Here is a 17,889-nt window from a genome sequence, read left to right on the forward strand (position 1 = left end):
GACATCATTGGCGCTGCGGGCGCTGAGTGGCCCACGGCGCTGCTGACTACGGATGCTTGATATCCCCGCGCGCAAGACAGTGCAGCCCTAGCAGTGTTTGACTTCTCTTGGGCGCTTCTGTTTCGTCCACCGCGCCCTCGCGGCCACTGACAGGCACGCTGCCACTTGCCGGATCGCCCAGCGCTCGCCGCGTCATCCGGCACTGCCCTGTCCACTCGCCGTGCGAGTTGCTCCATTCGCGTCCCTGACTTCCGCCCATCCTGGCCGTGATAGCTTCTGCCTGGCCGGACTTCCTCAACCCTCATGTAGGATCGCCGTGGTCATCCTTATTAACCTGCTTTGAGCCAGGCGGCATATGCCCTAAGGTGCTGTTGTTTCTGCCAGCACACCACGTCCTCCACTCCCACCGCATCCTTCCGTCCCAAGTCCTGTCATCCTTGACCGCTCCACGTAGAGTGCCCTGGCATGTGCTTTGACTCCTCGAATGACGGCCATGCTCGTGCCTAATACACCATACTGACGTTCCTGTAAGTTGCTGGCTCATTTCCGCTCACCTGTTCGCCTTTGTTCCCGCCGCAGTCGAGCCGTGGTCGACAACCCAATGCGCTGCGCTGGGATGATGGATGCATCTGCCCGTCTGCGACACCCCTTTGTCTAGTTCGCATGACTATCGTCACACAAAGCCTTTTGTCCCCTTGTCTACATGTCTTTGCGAGTGCGCGCCTGTCTGCTTGAAGCCTGCTGCGTTCTGCTCGTTCGATTGCCGTCAAGTCGAATCCACGCTTACCGGCCCAATTCGTTATGACAGGATATCTCCCAGTTTACTCCGAGCGTGGACGACTGTCCTACATCCCGGATAACTTATATCAACCGCCCGGCGCTCCCTTAGGTCTCTTTCAACCCCGTAGCCGAAGACCCCACCGAATCCACATCGCTCACGTCCCCCCCGAGTACACCATCTACCTCAACAAGCAGAAAAAGCAACGCACCGTTCGCCGCAGAACCATCCTCATCGAAAAGCTGGCGGGACCACGAGAAAACGCGAAACGATTTCTGAGGTCCTTCATAGCCTCACCAATCCACTCCGACGCACAGTCCGACCACTCCTCACACCGATCGTCGATAGCTAGTGACATTTCAGGCGCGACGACTCCCAGTCGGAGGTGGTCGCAGACGGATACCATGCGGACAAATTCGCGGGACGTGGTTGGTGGTCCTGTGAGCGGGATCATCAACCGACCGCATCTAGTCGAGTCGGTTCGCACCAACTCAGGCCGTCCTGCAAAGAGCACTACGAGCAGTGTCGTCCGCGCAGTACCTGAAGAGAAGCCCCTTGCATCGGGAAATGGCATCAACGTGTCGGTCTCCCTCGCTGAACCAGTACTCTTCCTTCAGGGATTCGAGCACTCGGAGCACTCGGAACGAAGTACCGCTATGCTGAGGGGAAGCCTGCGTTTAAATGTCACAAAACAGTCCAAGATAAAGGCCGTTACACTGAAATTTCGCGGTAAAGCTGTCACGAAGTGGCCCGAGGGTATGTTCTCGAAGTTCGCCCATTTGCCAAACTGACGTCTGCTAGGCATTCCTCCCAAGAAAACCGAGTTTGAAGAAATAGACACCATTATGAGCCACACGTGGCCGTTTTTCAACGCACAATTTCCAACCGCGGAGGCCAACACGGGTGCAGATCACGTTGAGATCTACAAAAGCTCCAACGGCTCGAATTCCACGCTTCCTGTCATTCCCAAAGGAAGAGGCTCTCTCGATGTCTTTGGAAGGGATTCGCATAACGCGTCATCCACGAATCTAACCTCGCGGGAGGCTAAGCGACTTTCACTGCAAGTTAACCAATCAAGAAGTTTCGGCAAGGCTGAAAGCTCGACCAACGGTCCTTCAGTGGCACAAAAGGGCTACAGAGTCTTCAATGCGGGCGACTATGTGTACAACTTCGAACTTCCACTGGATAGTCACCTGCCAGAGACAATCGATGTTGAGCTGGGCTCTGTCAAGTATGAGCTAGAGGCCACGGTCGAACGCGCGGGTGCTTTTCGTGCCAATCTCGTCGGCAATAAAGAAGTCACCTTAATCCGAGCACCATCCGAAGGATCACTCGAGCAGGTTGAACCCATCGCCATCAGCCGAAGCTGGGAAGACCAACTGCATTACGACATCGTGATCTCTGGCAAATCGTTCCCGCTAGGGTCACAGATTCCAATAGCCTTCAAGCTTACTCCACTCGCTAAAGTGCAATGCCACAGGATCAAAGTATTTGTGACGGAGAACATCGAATACTTCTGCTCGAACAAGCGAGTGCATCGGATGGAACCAACTCGCAAAGTGCAGCTATTCGAGAAGCGTGCGGATGGGCCGCCTACGAGTGCATTTCCAGGAAGCACAATGAGAGTGATTTCTGGAGGCGGTGTGCCGTATGCCCAACGGGCAGCAGCGTCGAGAGGGGAAACTTTTGCTCCGCAAGATCCGGGCAATCTTCTCGGCGATCTCAGCTCGCCTGAGCTGGGCATCGGGCCGACTGAAATGGAGTTCAACGTGCAGCTACCCAGTTGCTCGAACCTCCGGGAAAAGGAAAAGCTGTGTAAACTGCACTTTGATACGACATATCAAAACATACAGGTGCACCACTGGATCAAGGTAAGCTGATGCTGAATGAGTCATAAGCGAGCGCTGGCACTAATGATTTGTAATCACAGATTGTGATGCGCCTCTCCAAGCCTGATACTACGGATCCAACAGGCAAGAAACGCCGTCATTTCGAGATATCGATTGACTCACCCTTCCACATTCTTTCTTGCCGAGCGACACAAGCAAACACGGCATTGCCGGCTTATTCGTCACCCGAAACGGCAGAAGACGAGACTCGGATGCCCGAGTGTGGATGTCCTGGAGCGACCACTCGGCGCACATCCCCGACTTCGTTCGTTCCAACCCTCAACTCGTTGAATCAATCACGAGGAAACAATAGTGCAGCACTTGATCCGATATCCCCGGATCTTGCACGGCCACAGCAAGCTCATATCGGCGGGCCAATTGACAGCAGCTTGCAACGACCGATCCACTTGATGCGGGTTCCCTCGTTCAATCCGCCCGCATTCGAAGATGGGGACCCGCCTCCACCGCTGGAGACACCTCCGCCGGAGTACGACAGCATTGCATCGCCTACAAATGGACTTGCAGACTACTTCTCGCGTCTATCGGACGCGTACGACGAAGACAGCGAAGGCGAGATTGGCGGGAGCAGGTCGCGCGTAGAGATTCCATTGACGCCGGGCAGTCGTGTGAATAGGAGCATGGACGAGCGCAGGACGTGGCTGCCAGTCGGGCACTGAGCAGCACAGCTGGAAATAGTACAAAAGCAAGGAACATAACGAACGTGATGACAGCATGTGAAATGAAGAGCTAGTGTTTTCTTGATGACGAAGGGGGGATAAAGAAGAAGGGTATGCTGGACGGCGAAATAAGGATTGGGCAGCACGACAGGGTTACGTTTTGCATCAGCATGGGCTCGAGTCGGCGGCGGCGTTTTTTACTGGGCGGGCCCGCGAGAGGCTCTGGCGCTGGTGTCTTGGATTTTGTTTTCTCAAGACTGGGGACTACTGGGATGGTTGGTGTTGAAAATAAGGGCTAGCCTCGTACACGTTGTACACTTCCTGGACATATACTCAGCTGCGACTTGCATATCTAGGGGCTGTCATAGTATCCAGATATATATCTGGCATTTTTCTTGATTTCGACAGACGGCTCTGTGCGTGGTTGACTCGTGAAGGTCTCGCCAGGCGTTGTTTGTGCAACTCTCGCCATGTTTTCGCTGGACGAAATAGACTTTTTGATGCATGTCGTGGCTGCAAGGCGCATAGCACATGATCTGGACGGTGAGGCTCCACGTCTCCACGTCTCCACGCAGCTGGACGCTGGCTGTTGCACACCCCACCTGGGCACGCTCCACGCGAGGACGTTCGTTCGCTGCGGCGCGTGGTGGCTGCGCGGAAGGAAGCCAGAGGCGCACTAGGCTTTTTCTCACTTCCACCAGAGCATACCCTTGTTTGTCGGCCCGATGGTGAGTGTTGACGGGGAGGATGGATACGAGGTGCGGCAGTGTCTCGGGAGATGGGGATTATGAAGCATCTCGTTATCTGCACGTCGACGATAAGTACGTACATACGGCTATCATGGCCTCGTCGTCTGCCCCGCACTGCGCCTGTCCAGAGGTTTCTCGGCTCGCCGTGCTATTTGCGTCGGACGTGTTGGCGGCTCGGCGTGGCCCCAGCAGAAAAACATCGAGCCGTGCCATTGGCGACGCGAGCGCCCGCCCCGGGCGAGTCACGTAGGCTAAGGCGCGTGCCAAGCAGCGACGGCGGACTGTGAAAGTATGAAACCGAGCAGATCCCCAACACGTCAACCACGACTGCTGTACCACAGACCCGCTGCGGCGAACTGCTGCTGAAGACGGAATATACACGCTGAAGCGGCTCTGTTGTCGCGGAATTGGCGCAATTGGCGGCGAAAGCGCGGTTGCAAGACGCCTCTGATCCTTGGTACGGCTCCATCTCCAGCTCAGAGCGGCATCCCGCCCTCTTTTCGCGCGCCGCATCTTATCGGTCCCAAGCCTCCAAGACTCAGCTAAGACGACGTTAACTCGCGCCCCCAGTACGAAGAGTCTTCCGACAGCCTTCCCGTCGCCCTCCGCTATACCAGACCCATCACCCGGCGTGCCAGACGCTCCTTGAACAGCACCTCTGGGCATCCACGTCCCCCCGCACCCACTGCTCCTCCCCAACCTCACAATACCACCTACCACAGCCTCTACGGCTAAAGGAGCGGCGACTGGGCGCATCCTCTGAATACATGCAGCGAACCCCGAACTACACGCATCTGTCACCCGCCGTCGTCTTTGGCACACAGGATCCCGAGCCTCTGCTGCCCACATAGCCCTCCCACGTTGCGCGAACCCGCGCGTCCTTCGCTCGAACAAACCATATCTGCACAATACGTACAAAAGAAAACAAAATGGCGTGGGACCACCTCTCCATCACCAAGGCCCACCTGGTCTACATCATCCTGGGCGGCTTCACGAGCCTGTTCATGCTGTGCTCCTCCGTTATCAAAGAGCGTCTCTACATCGGCGAAGCCACTGTAGCGACCATCTGCGGCATCATCTTTGGCCCACACGCCGCTAACCTCATAAATCCACTGGACTGGGGCAATACGGATCTGATCACTGTAGAGTTCTCGCGCATTGTCCTTGTCGTGCAGTGTTTCGCCGTCGGTGTCGAATTGCCAAAATCATACATGGAAAAGCACTGGAAGTCGGTCACGCTGCTCTTGATCCCCGTTATGACCTTTGGCTGGCTAATAACCAGTCTGTTCGTGTGGTGGATGTTTGGCTCGCATCTGGACTGGCTGGACAGTCTGACAGTCGCCGCGTGTGTGACCGCCACGGATCCCGTCCTGGCCTCCTCCGTCGTGGGAAAAGGAAAATTCGCAAAGCGAGTGCCAAAGCATTTGCGAGACTTGCTGTCCGCTGAGTCCGGATGCAACGACGGCATGGCATTTCCTTTCATTTACCTGGCCTTATATCTCATCCGGTACCGCCCGGATGCTAACAAAGTCTCCTTCCACTGGTTCTGCTATACCATCCTCTACGAGTGCGTTTTTGGTTGCTTCTACGGCGTCATGGTTGGCTATCTTGCCCGTCGAGCAATTCGCTTGGCCCACGAAAGGGACCTCATTGATCGAGAAAGCTTCCTTGTGTTCTACTTCGTTCTCGCTCTGTTCTGCGCTGGCTCAGGCAGTCTCCTGGGAATGGACGACCTGCTCGTTGGTTTTGCATGTGGTGTGGGATTTTCAAACGATGGATGGTTTCTCGAGAAAACGGAAGAATCGCACGTTTCCAACGTTATTGATTTGCTGATCAATCTGGCCTTTTTCGTCTATTTCGGCACTATCATTCCTTGGGAACAGTACAACTCTCCCATCATTGGTACCTCCCCGTGGCGCCTTGTCGTCCTTGGCCTTCTGGTACTCTTCTTCCGCCGCGTACCTATCATGCTTGTCCTGAAACCAATCATCCCGGACATTAAGACATGGCGTGAAGCGCTGTTCGCCGGGCATTTCGGCCCCATTGGAGTCGGTGCTATTTTCGTGGCCATCATGGCAAGAGCGGAACTGGAAACCGAATCAACCACGCCTCTAGCTGTGCTACCAGAGGCTGGATTCGAGCATAGGAACATCCTCGAGCTGATATGGCCAATCACCACGTTCTTGGTCATCGTCAGCATTATCGTCCATGGCAGTTCGATTGCCGTGTTCACGCTTGGCAAGCATATCAACACCCTCACGCTCACCCTATCATACACGCAAGCTAATGATGACGGACCGGGTTGGATGGATCGTCTTCCCCGCATTCAGTCACGCTCCAAGTCTTCCATGTCACTTCGCAGACCTTCTGATTCCGACTTCGACGAGAAAGCAGACGCTTCTGGCCCCGGCCTACTCCCGCTCAGCACTGCGGGGCAGTTTCTTCGCCGCCAGAAAGAAGACGAGCCTTCGAGCAGAGCAAGCTCCCTGCGTCCGTCAGTTCGCCGGAGGAAGTGGGATCAAGGTCTTGGTCCTGGAGGACCTGTATCTCAATCAGCCATTAGGCCACAAAGGTTTGACCGAAACCAAGATGTGCCCGAGCTATCTCAACGAGATTCTGATACTCTTGCTATAAACAGCGACGAGAACGTGGAATCCGGTGAGAGTTCGCTCACGAAGGAAAAGCGTGCCCGTTCAGGCTCCCCCGAGGAGGAAATCTATGAAGAAGGTGACAAGACCGTCATCGAAGACGAAGAAGGAAACGTGCTAGGTGTCAAAGATAGCCATGGCGAAGAGGGAGCAGAACGTCAACGCCACGACCAGCAAGCTGCGCGTCGTCTTGGACGCGAGAAACGCGTCGAGGATGGTGTCGCACAGACCGAGCACGGTAGTGCACTAGAAGAAGCGCCCGGTAAAGCGGTAGAGGGTATCAAGGAGGGTATTGAACACCCAGCAAAGGGATGGAAAGACATGCGCAAGCGAATGGAGTCCTTCTCCGGTATTTCAGGACTCCGTCCTCAGACTGGCGAGCCTCAACAACCTCCCAAGGCGCACAAGCCTGCCCCAAAGCGCGGTCCCGCTCTCGCATACCAATTCGGCAACACCATCATCGTGGAAGACGAGGACGGCGAGGTCCTAAAGAAGTACGACATCCCTGGACCCGCGAAACCAAAAGCACCAGACGCCGGACGGACGCTCCAACGCCTCAAGAATATGGGATCCTATCTCGGCATGCCCGCCAAGACGGCCAGTGAAGCTGCAGAGGGCGTAGCAGGCGCCTCGGGCAGTCAAGAACAGAAGCACACCAACGAAGATGACGACGACAACATCCGCTTCACCGTCACCGCCGGCGGCCGCCGCATGAGCAAGCTCGAATTCATCCAACAGATCCAGAAAATGGACCCCAAGTCGCGCGCCCAGCTCGTCGAGAACAGCGACGCGCCCGAGGATGTCAAGCGCGAGGCCCGCCAGGACGCCAAAGAAGCAGCCGCTGGCCGCAAACGTGCGACTACAGGAGGGTCAGCGAAGATCCCACCGACCGTCGGCGAGCACCACGACTCGATGCCGCAGATCATCCAGACCCAGTCGCCCTCTGACACGCGCAAGAAGGGGCCAGAGGGCCACATCCTCGTCGACTCGGACGACTCGGACGTGCCCTTCCACCCCGTGGGCAAGAGCCTGGCCGAATACTCCATGGACCAGCCGCACCGCGAGACTGGCGCGCAGAGGAGACGTCGCGTCGCTGCCTACCCCTTCCTGCACTCGCCAGCCTCCGCCGACGACAACGACGACGAAGCTGATGACGAGGAAGCGAAGGAGACGCCGGCGGAAAGAAGGCGGAGGCTTGCGGCGCTCGGGCCTGCGGACTCTGGCAACCGCGAGAGGGAACGCGAACAAGATCGTGACGAATCCCCCTTCGCCCCTGCCTCCAACGCGCAAAGCCTCTCGGATATCGACCCTACGGCGATCTCTAATGCTCCGAAGAGCCATATGGACGTCGGCGAGACGGCTGCTGAACGACGACGCCGTCTCGGCGCGCTGGGCATGGGCGAGCAGGGCGACTCTGACTCCGAGAGCGGAGAGGAAGAGGTCGGTGATCCGCTCGCGACTAGGAGGGGCGAGAGCGCGGGCAAGGGAGCGGCGATGACCACCGCGGCGCAGAGGGCGCCTGGGATCAGATTTGCGGAGTTGCCAGAGGGCGGAAGTGTGAGTAGGGGACTGGCCACGCCGGCGGGGAGTCGGCCCGTGAGCGCGAGCGGAAGTCAGATGCAGAATCCCACCGAGGGGAGTGGTGGGGGGAAGGAGGGGGCAGTGGGAGGGGGCTCGAAGGGGGTGAGTGGGCGGTTGAGATGGGGGAAGGATGTAGGGAGGAAGGTGGCGGGGAAGAGGTAATTTATCTTGGGGACATATGGGCGTTATTTTGGCATGGGATTTCGAGACACGAGGCATGGTTTATTCGGTGGCATGGGTTTTAGAGAGGAAGATGTTGGGGGGATTTTGGGATGCATGAGCGAGGTGAGGCTGAGGTTTGCATGGGTTGGGAGTTTAGATGAAAGTAGGTTATTGAACTTTATCTGAGGTCGCTGTAAATGTCTACTCTACGCCGGTTCGCGTTTTCTTGGATCTGTGCTTGCGCTTTCGTTTCTTCCTCCCTCCCTCTCTTTTCTCCAAGGCTTGGGTGGGCGCTTTATTTCTCGCGATGGAGAGTTGATTGTGATGAAGCTGGGGTGTCGCGAGAATGGGGTGTAACGGTGTATCATTTTGTCTTATCTGTCAACGAAGAAGAAAATGTTTTTTTATAAAACAGGTGGGACGATGGGCAATCTTGTAAAGGAGCAGCGTCGATGGCTTGTGAAGAGGCGGAAGCGCGCATGGTGCCGGCCCGAGAATGAGCTATGACGCCGCGTCGATGTTCCGAGAATGAGTGGAAGTGGAGGAGTGGTTGTTTCTCGCAAAGCTCGTCGGATGTGAGGGGAGGAGAGATGGAAAGGGTGCGAGGAGCGGTGGTACTCTTGTCTCAGGGGTTGCGTCGTTAGTCACGTGCTTCTCATCCTACGGCTTACGGTGAATTCGAAGATTCAAACTTTTGCAAACCCGTTTTCAAACTTTTGCAGACTCATTTCTAAACTTTTGCAGCCTCATTTTCAGAGTTTTGCAGACGAGTTTTAAACTTCCGCAGACACATTTTCAAATGTTTGCAAACTCGTTTTTAGACTCATATGCTTTTGCAGATCCATTTTCATTTTGAAATCTTTGCAGATACGTCTTCCCATTGAGACAGTGACGGAGGCATGATGAAGGAGGACGGCGATGGGATAGTGAGGCAGTACGATAGCGCGCAGGTGAGCCTAGGACGCTGAGAGCGCAGACGGACACATGGCGGGGTTGGCGTTGGACAGCGCTCTTGTATCGCACTTAGGGCAACGAGCCTGTATCGCAATTGAGCACATAGCAGTTCTTTTTGCCACCGTGAGGTCCGGGTTGGGCGTTTTTGCATTTGATGGGGGCCTGTGTGAGTTCATTCGTTAATAACTGTGAACGAAAAATGAAGAAACACAGGGAGGCTTCAAGGTGCGTTATCCGGAAGAAGAACAGTACAACAGGTAGTGAAGTAACGTCAACCTTTTTCTCCCACATCTCATGCCTATCTATAATACCGGCGTCGCGTAACTTGATAATGTGAAGCTCTAGTCCTTGACGACGAACTCAGGTGGCCTTTCCCAGGAACAAACGGGTCACCACAGACATTGGCTACGAAATGAAAGCAAGAAATAACGACGCAAACAACACATATAGTAAGATCAAAAGGCAGACAATCTTAACCAACGCCAATAATTCCTCCCCTAAACACGCCTTCAACCGATCCGCCAGCCCATTCCTCTCCACCACCACCGGAATATTCCTCTTGAACAACTTCGCCGTCAGCTCCACCCGATCCGCCTTCGCCAGCAGATTCCCAATAGACTTCTCGACTTTTTCGCGGAGCCCCTGCACTGCGTTATCTGCGTCGTCAACCTTGTGCCTGTAAATCAGCATGCCGAGCCCGCGCGCGCCCTCCCCCCCTCTCGTCTTGCCGCCAGCCTGGACGACGGCGGTGCGCCATCGCCCATCCGAGCCCATGTCTTGGGAGGTTATGATGTAGAGGCTGGACGGGGGGGTGTTGCTCCATACGTATTCAGCTAGAAAGCCGAGGTTGACTGAACATTGAGTCGTTAGTACTCTGGCATAAAACATCAAAACTCAGAAGCGGCGCATTGAATCTGAGCTGAGTCCTGGAATAATTGAGGACGCACCGACTAGCTCGTGCCTTGCCGTGGCGTCTAAATTATGGCATTCTTTTGCTAGTAGCTTGTCAAACCGCGTCAGAACGGCAGACCCTGCGAACTCGGTGCTGAACGGCTGTTTCTTGTCGGATTTGGAGCTCGACACTCCGAGGATATTGGGGATGAGTTGAGAGAATCCAGGGGAAGTAGGAGGACTGCGTTTGGGTGCAGGGGTGCTGGCAAAGACGGGGACTTGGCCTTGGAACGTGCCGGCATGAGAATGGGGTCGGTGAGCTTGGGGTGGCATTGTGAATATGACGCGTACCTATGTTGTCTAGGGGTTCCGGTTGGATTTTGTTTGAGATAGGTGGGAAGCTGACTCGGGGTGTGGTTTGTGTTAATGGTGGGCAACAAAGAGAGGCTTGAGACACCGCATTGAGTTAGAAAGCTGGAAGAAGCTTGGCATGGACTCTTGAGGGTTTGACAGGAACGAAATGGAGAATGACAAGGACGATTGCGAAATGGTGAGATTAATACTGAGGGGAGAGTAGTTTTAGCTGATCGGATGAGTTGTACGAGTTTGAATATGACGTCTTCCTGGGTATCTATCAGCGAAATGAAATGTAGGCCTGCAGAGAAGCTTCTCGTTACTCTTTCATTGCCTAGTTTACTCATCTCCATCAGTGAAGTTCTGTGAAACAGTTTCTGAACGATCAGTCCCTATCATGATATGAATACTCTCGCCTTTCGTAATTAGTAGTGATTACTACCACGAGCGCAGAAGAGTCGGATAGAAGAATTCCCTATGAGCGGGATCATGACCACTTCTTAGAGTTGATTTCCTAGGATATGAACCTGAGCAATCGCAACTTATCTCAATCGAGTCGACTCAGACCAGCGAGGCGACTCAAAGTGTAAGTTCTAAATCCTTTGGCACAACTACCGTCGGCCCATTCACCCATGTCTCGTCCCTCTCTTCTTCAATATCTTTATCCAACGTCGGCCTCTCCGGCACCAAAAACGTTACCCACGTAGTCGTCGGGATAGCCGCCACAAACAACACAAATGCCACAATCAGATTCGTCATCGGCTTGATCTTCAACGCACCAACGCCGTTTGCTAGACACGAACCCACAGACTCGATAGAGCGCAGAATACTCACCGTCAGCGTGAGCGTCTTGACATCTTGATCGAAGCTACCGATGAGCCAGTATACGAACATGTAGTGGGATTCGTTCATGAATCGGAAGAGCACGTTGACCGCGAAACCGCGACCGAAGCCTGGAAGAGCCCAATCTAGCGTCACTTTCGTGGGTGAGTTTTCATAGAGGTGTTCGTTGGAGACTTGCCATCCGAAGAGGGCAAGTAGGATCACGACGAAGAAACCCCAGACTATTTTTGCGAGGGTAGGACGCTTGAAGTATCTTAGGTCGAAGAACCAACCCCAGAAGACGTTTGCAGCGGTCGCCGCAACACCGGAAGTAAGGGCGCCAAGTGCCCTCGAACGGACGGAGAAGTATTTTGTGAGGTAAATTCCTTGATACGTTCCATTCCAAATGCCGACGATGCAGATAGGGATGAGGAGAAGTATCCTCTTGGTCCTGAAAAGGACGCCAATTTTGCGGATCTCGCCGAGGAAGTTCTTCGTTTTGGTGGGATCGGGTATTCCAGTCCCGTCAGAGCGGATGATTTTGTGTGGAGGAGAAATCAGGAGTGCGAGTGGGAGGCCGAGACATTGGAGGGAGATGAGTACGAGGTAGGTCGTGTAGCCTACTTTCCCGCGTTTGTTTTGCTTCACGTTCATGGAGAGTTGAATGGAGGAGCCGATGAGCTGGCCCAACTCGCGGAGGCCTAGCCATATTCCCGCTATAGACAGCGTTATTAGTATTTTACTCGTTATGGGAGTTGAACAAGACTTACTTCCTTTGCCTCTGTCCTCTGGATGAGGGTATCCAAGCGCCACCGCGCCCTCAGTGGCCCATAAGGCCGATGCGCCAACGCCGCACGTGGCAGCGCCTAGCCATACAAACCACTGATTGCCATAGCGATTGTTCACATAAAGTGAAGCAGAGTATGGCGCGTAGCCCAACGTCCCAATGATGAGGATAGGCTTGAGGCCGTATATGTTTGCCAGAGCCCCGAAGATCACAGTACCGAAGACCATAATTCTGCAATACTCGTAAGCTGGTCGCCAGTTTTACACGGGGGCTTTTGTATTCGACCTACCCAAACGTGATCGCGTTCGCTCCGTTTACGAGGTATGGCTCTTGTTGGCCTCCAGCTCCGGTGTCTGGTCCTGTGAGCTACGTCTTGATAGGATCGGGTTTGGTCATACTATTGAGAGCGTTCCATATTCCAGGCTGCGTGAAAGATATCAATCCAACAACGATAACACTGAACCAAGGACCTCGGTATATTCTTGTGAATTTGGAAGTCGGCCGGCGGATTGGGACTTCGGATGTATCGCTGTTGCCGCTGGACTCCAGGGCATTTTGTCCTTTGAGAGAAGACGACATCGTACCAGAATCCCGGAACCTAATTCAAAGAGAGACTAAAACAGCCAAATTGAACTTAGACAGAATTTCCACGTTAAAGATCTGCGGTTTTCGCCATAAAAAATGCTTGGGTGCTGGGTATATTTTATACATCTTACCCAATTAGTATTCGCATTGTGCCCCACTGTAGTCGTGCTCGTGCAGCTCCAGTCTTTTGGAAAATGTTTTCGCTCCATGTCAGTTGATAACGTCGGCGGCCTTCTGCTTTGTATCTAGCACACCGGAGTAAGTGTGAAAAGGTAAAACGCTCAGTCGTACGTGGAGTTGAGTGCATTCCAAGCAAGTCGGGCTGACAAAGTAATTGCGTGCTGTCTAGAGTGCATGACGATCATCACATCGCGGGCTGTCACGCGAAGTTCAGCCATAGGTTTCGTTAATCCGACGTAGCTCATAGAAATAACTCAAAGCTTGATGAGATTTCTGCGAAAATAAAGAAATTAGACCCCACTATGGCAGCGCAAGTCCAGCCGCCCTTGGCAGCATCAGCTTCCCTGGCGTAAGATGAATTGCATACTTGGAAAGAAGACGCCTCGTCTAAGAGAGTACCATACGTACCATCAATCCATCTCCCACCACCCTTCCCCGCAGATACCGAGTTTCCTTTGGCTCTTTCGCCGACAGCCGCAAATATCCCTCTTTCCGAGCTCGTCGCTTCGATACGGCAATTTTCGTCTTCAGGATCGATCAGGCGTCTTCTGAACGCACACGGCGCAATATACTTCTAAGACCTGCGCCTCAAGTCCCCGGATGAGTTCTCTCAGTTTGCGCATGCCTTCGGTTGGCCTGCTCACGAAGATATCGGCAATCCAGTTCGGAGGACTATCCACGCTCCAAATGTTGCTACTGCAAATGAGGGCCCGAATACGCAACCGGTGTATCCGCATAACGAGTTCGGGCTCAGCCCGCACTATCCGCAGTACGTGTTCTTCTTCTGCATGTCGGCGCCGGAGACGGGTGGAGAAACGCCGATCAACCACTCGGTGATCCTTCATGAGCGTTTAAAGGAACGAGTACCGGGTTTCATCGAAGTGCTTGAGAAGAAGGGCGTGAAGTATCAGCTCTTCTACCCCAACCGACCACGCGACGACGTCTCCTCTTCCGGAACATCTATTCTCCAATCCTACGGCATTCGTGTGCTCGACACCGACACCGTGGACGAAGCGCGCGAGAAGGTCGAAGCGGAAATCCGTCGTCTCCCAACAGCCTTCTGGGTATGGGAGAACCAGTCCGAAACTAATCCCTTGGGCGATCTCCGAGTATGGCAAACGCTCCCTGCTTTGCGCCGACACGAACAGTCAGGACAGATAGCCTTCTTCAACAACGCAGTATCCAGGTACTTGAATGCAAAGGGGAGAGGGACGTTAAGAGCTCCGCATGTTGACAGTAAGGGAATGTATTTCCCGCCCTGCTTTTACAGCGATGGAGAGCTGATTCCGGACCAATTTCTGGAGACAGCTGTAGAGATTATTGACGAGATCAAGGCAAAGGTGGCTTGGCAGACGGGAGATGTTCTGCTTCTCGACAATCATCAAGTGCAGCATGCTAGAGAACCATGGACGGGGAGCCGAAAGCTACTAGCTAGCTTGTGGGATTGATATCGCGTTGGAATAGCGCCTCGCGGAAAGGTTGTGGATCAGCAGCGAGAAGGATAATTAAGTCTTATAAGTCCAAACCATATAGAAGCGCTGCCTGAAAACATTTGAAAACGGATCAGTCAAGCTTCTGGAATAGATGGAGCTGATATCTCATGTTCTCCAACTCGATGGGATACTTCAACCCCTGCGGTAATCTGAACCATCGTGATTCGTCGCTCTCCAGTTTCTCCCATGATGCCGGGTCCTCCAGAGCAGCTTTTCGTAGCAGCGTATGATCTAGGAGCCATTGCATCGGATAATTTTTCTCGCTCCCATTCAACGATATTGTCGAGTAACTCCCCGGGCTGTCAACGACAAGGAGGTAAGCTCCTTTCTTGATGCACGCTGTCATTTTCAGTAGCAATGCTTGCGTCTTAGAAAGAGACGTCGAGTAGAGCTCGTTGAGGGTGAACATCAGGGTGACGAGGTTTGCGTCTTGAAGGAGAATGGACAGCGCGGGGACATCGAGGTCGAGAAGATCCTGTTGATGGCTAGTCACGTGGAAAGACGAGGTCTCGAGTAAAGGTTTGTTTGCAGTTTTGGCGGCTGCAGAGGCATATTTGTATATCGGAGGTGTGGAAAGCATGCTGGTGTAGAGGGAGTCTGCCACCGGGCCCCAATTGGCTATGTCCACACAGTGGACATCAAAGTTCATTACCCTCGGGCGATTGGAGGCTTCGGTTGTCTGGTCTGGTAAAGCAGAACCAACTCTCACGCCGCTCTGTCGGCTCAAAAAATCTAAGAAACCGCCGAGGGCGGTGACTTCGGCGCCGCCTCCGCCACCAAAACATACGGCTTTATAGGAAGCCCTTGAATCCCCACCGTCGTGCTTATTGGATTTGAAGGCGTGTTTGGAAATGTATTCGAAGATTTCGAGGTAGCCCAAGGCTCTCGATGAACTCCAGCGCGCTGCGTACACTTCGAGATAATCCTGTCTTCCAAACGCCTGGGCGAAGTCCCGGTTGAATAGATGTTGCTTCACTTCTTGCAGCAAGGGCGCGAAGTCAGACTCAAGCAACTGCGCAAAGGAATTCTTGAAGATGTTGAGAAGCAACTGTAGTAGTTCGAATGGAATTGGGCCCTCGTAGTCTTTCACTGGCGGTGCGACGTTGACGGCCTTTTTGGAGGCCTGTTTCTTCTTGTCGGGTTTCTTCCGTTCCACGTTCGAGGAGTCTCTCCAGGCTAGGTTTCCCTTTGGTCGCCCCATATTGATAGGGAGGTTGATGGAAGCTGCGTGTATTTTCAGGTGCAGAGCGAGCGGAAGTTTCTGTCTGTGGCCGGTACAAGATGTACTGTGAAAAGCTCTAAAATAGCTCTAACCCTAGCGAGCTTAGCTTTCCGGTCGGCTCAACCTCCAACTCATCTCTGCTCAGCATGCCAGCTATCATTCCATCTCTCGACACAGTTGACAAGGTTTCAAGAACCTGCCCGCCTCATATCTAGCTCTGCGCTCTTGCTCCCGACGGCGCCACCATGCTGAGGGCTGACTCGGTCGCAAAACCTATCAATCCCGCAACAAGCCAGCTTCAAAGCCCCTAAGTCTTGGCCGGACAGAAGTTACATTTCGCAGTTTTCTGGAAGACACTGAAATACCAAGCTGCGCTGTCGAGCGCCCTCGCACTGCCGACTGATCGCAGACTTGGCGGCCCAGCCTGATCATGGTACTAACGCCTCCGCATGAAGCGGGAATCTCGGGGATTTCGGCGGGAGGGGGTGAACTGTTGCTTCCTCAAGCATCTAGCAGTCAAAAATGCGGGTGCCGAAAGCTTTGAACCTTTGCCGTCAGCTGCAGAACCGCGGCATTGGGCTACCAGAGCTCAGTACACGGCATCTCAATAAACTCATCGCTCCTCTCGCTTCTCAGGCTGTACCTACTCTCAAGACCTAGGGATTGCACCATGTATCTTCGTTGTGCCTCGTAACCGTCTTCATTCAAGCGGGATGTTCAATGAGATGCACACCCGAAGCCTTCGACCTGCATTCGATCACGTCAATGAAGCTAAGCAACGCAGTTAGAGCTTGCTTCCACGTACAAATCCTTCCCATTGGCCAGACTGCAAATGCTTTGAATCAGACGTCTTGGCCTTTGATTCTTTGGCTGTTTGCGGGACAGGGATTATATTGGTGGTGGCTATGCTGCACATCACATAGAATCAACGTGCGGTATTCCAAATGGAGACTCTTCAGACCTAGTTCCACTCACGTAGTACAGGGCCTTGCTGCAAGCCTGTAGCTTTTCGTATGTTTTGATTTGACAAAGTGGGAAGTCATTTGAATTGCCTTCCGCTGCTTATCCTCAATTTCTTCTTTGTTCTCACGACTAATCCGTTTGCGTCATGTTCCGTGGGAACCCCCCGGCCATCTCTAGTCACATCGATCAGTCATTGCTTTTCTACCTTGATTATCTGCTGAAGGCCTGGGCAACTTGTAGCTAGCGCAGGGCGCAGCCTTTACGTGCTTCCTCGCGTGCTTCGATTGTCAAGGTCCGAAATCTCCGCTCCAGCCAGAGCTCCCACCACCCTGAATCATCTTTGAACATACAAATACGATATAAGATCCCAACTAGACTCCCCAATCACCTCAAAGCTCCCTCCAAATACCTCATCTCAGAACCTAAAATGCTTGTCTCAACCTCTTTGCTCCTCGGCGCTCTGCCATTCACTCTAGCCGTAGCCCAGTATGGCTCCCCTAAGGATGCTCCTAGCTCCTCTGCCACACCCACTGCCACGGCATTGGCATCATCAAGTACCCACACCATCGAGGTCGGAAAGTCTGGTCTTAGCTTCGAGCCCAACACCACCACCGCAGCGGTCGGCGACACGATCGTGTTCGATTTCTATCCTCAGAACCACAGCGTGACCCAGTCGTCATTTGAAAAGCCGTGTGAGCCGCTGAGTAGCACGAGTTTCTTCAGTGGCTTCATGGCCACATCGTCCAAACCCGATGTATATCTGCTCTACAGCTCTCCACGTTGAAGATCGATGTGACGGGTAGCTAACGTTGACAGACGAAAACTTTTACCATTGCGATTGAGAACACCGACCCTATCTGGTTCTACTGCTCGCAGAACTCGCCCGTCGATCACTGCAAGGCGGGCATGGTCGGGGTTATAAACCCTCCGTGAGTCCCCCTATATTCCCTACCCGAGACCTTATACTGACTGCTTGATACAGTACCTCCGGCAACATATTATCTGCCTTTGCCGAGGCTGCTGCAAACACCAACTCTAGCATTGCCCAGCCATCACCTCTTGGGGCTGTGTCTGGTACCCCGTCTTCGGCCTCGCCTGCCGCCGCGACCTCGAGCAGTGCTGCTGCAGTGCTCAGCGTCTCAGCTGGGACCGGA

At 53.8% G+C, this 17,889-nt stretch overlaps 7 protein-coding genes across 7 annotated transcripts; 4 read left to right on the top strand and 3 right to left on the bottom strand.

The window, feature by feature from the left end:
- Positions 1–801: 801 nt before the first annotated feature.
- Positions 802–3,529, top strand: BDZ99DRAFT_538933 (uncharacterized protein; the record flags this gene model as incomplete). The annotated part of the gene is made up of 3 exons (XM_033726659.1): positions 802–1,534; positions 1,580–2,649; positions 2,709–3,529. 3 exons carry the CDS (start codon positions 802–804, stop codon positions 3,342–3,344), a joined length of 2,439 nt encoding a protein of 812 aa, XP_033573545.1. The 3' UTR covers positions 3,345–3,529.
- Positions 3,530–5,022: 1,493 nt separating this feature from the next.
- BDZ99DRAFT_490326 (uncharacterized protein) lies at positions 5,023–9,707 on the top strand (the record flags this gene model as incomplete). The annotated part of the gene is made up of 5 exons (XM_033723045.1): positions 5,023–5,277; positions 5,314–5,393; positions 5,424–7,632; positions 7,663–8,296; positions 9,652–9,707. The coding sequence occupies 5 exons, from the start codon at positions 5,023–5,025 to the stop codon at positions 9,705–9,707; spliced, it is 3,234 nt and encodes a 1,077-aa protein (XP_033573546.1).
- A 527-nt stretch (positions 9,708–10,234) lies between these two features.
- BDZ99DRAFT_98343 (uncharacterized protein) lies at positions 10,235–11,149 on the bottom strand. The gene is made up of 4 exons (XM_033729087.1): positions 11,007–11,149; positions 10,681–10,952; positions 10,386–10,613; positions 10,235–10,289 (listed from the first exon to the last, which is right to left on the bottom strand). Exons 1-3 carry the CDS (start codon positions 11,034–11,036, stop codon positions 10,445–10,447), a joined length of 471 nt encoding a protein of 156 aa, XP_033573547.1. The 5' UTR covers positions 11,037–11,149; the 3' UTR covers positions 10,235–10,289; positions 10,386–10,444.
- A 113-nt stretch (positions 11,150–11,262) lies between these two features.
- Positions 11,263–12,871, bottom strand: BDZ99DRAFT_394594 (MFS general substrate transporter; the record flags this gene model as incomplete). Its single annotated transcript, XM_033715906.1, has 4 exons — positions 11,263–12,221; positions 12,276–12,523; positions 12,582–12,645; positions 12,691–12,871. 4 exons carry the CDS (start codon positions 12,869–12,871, stop codon positions 11,263–11,265), a joined length of 1,452 nt encoding a protein of 483 aa, XP_033573548.1.
- Positions 12,872–13,084: 213 nt separating this feature from the next.
- Positions 13,085–14,505, top strand: BDZ99DRAFT_490328 (Clavaminate synthase-like protein; the record flags this gene model as incomplete). The annotated part of the gene is made up of 3 exons (XM_033723046.1): positions 13,085–13,118; positions 13,532–13,600; positions 13,637–14,505. The coding sequence occupies 3 exons, from the start codon at positions 13,085–13,087 to the stop codon at positions 14,503–14,505; spliced, it is 972 nt and encodes a 323-aa protein (XP_033573549.1).
- Positions 14,506–14,562: 57 nt separating this feature from the next.
- Positions 14,563–15,798, bottom strand: BDZ99DRAFT_98331 (uncharacterized protein). Its single transcript, XM_033729086.1, has one exon. It carries the CDS (start codon positions 15,749–15,751, stop codon positions 14,621–14,623), a length of 1,131 nt encoding a protein of 376 aa, XP_033573550.1. The 5' UTR covers positions 15,752–15,798; the 3' UTR covers positions 14,563–14,620.
- Positions 15,799–17,162: 1,364 nt separating this feature from the next.
- BDZ99DRAFT_394552 (Cupredoxin) lies at positions 17,163–17,668 on the top strand (the record flags this gene model as incomplete). Its single annotated transcript, XM_033715903.1, has 2 exons — positions 17,163–17,489; positions 17,552–17,668. 2 exons carry the CDS (start codon positions 17,163–17,165, stop codon positions 17,666–17,668), a joined length of 444 nt encoding a protein of 147 aa, XP_033573551.1.
- Between the last annotated feature and the right edge of the window lie 221 nt (positions 17,669–17,889).

This window comes from Mytilinidion resinicola (genome assembly GCF_010093595.1).
Source record: "Mytilinidion resinicola strain CBS 304.34 unplaced genomic scaffold BDZ99scaffold_16, whole genome shotgun sequence".
Lineage (NCBI taxonomy): Eukaryota > Fungi > Ascomycota > Dothideomycetes > Mytilinidiales > Mytilinidiaceae > Mytilinidion > Mytilinidion resinicola.

Bases quoted from the DNA above. Each gene is read 5' to 3' on its own strand.
- BDZ99DRAFT_98343 (XM_033729087.1), bottom strand. From the start codon at position 11,036: ATGGAGATGAGTAAACTAGGCAATGAAAGA. The intron at 10,953-11,006 runs GTAACGAGAAGC...ATAGATACCCAG, and splicing joins GTAAACTAGGCAATGAAAGA to GAAGACGTCATATTCAAACT. The intron at 10,614-10,680 runs GTACGCGTCATA...GCACGTTCCAAG, and splicing joins GGAACCCCTAGACAACATAG to GCCAAGTCCCCGTCTTTGCC.
- BDZ99DRAFT_98331 (XM_033729086.1), bottom strand. From the start codon at position 15,751: ATGGGGCGACCAAAGGGAAACCTAGCCTGGAGAGACTCCTCGAACGTG.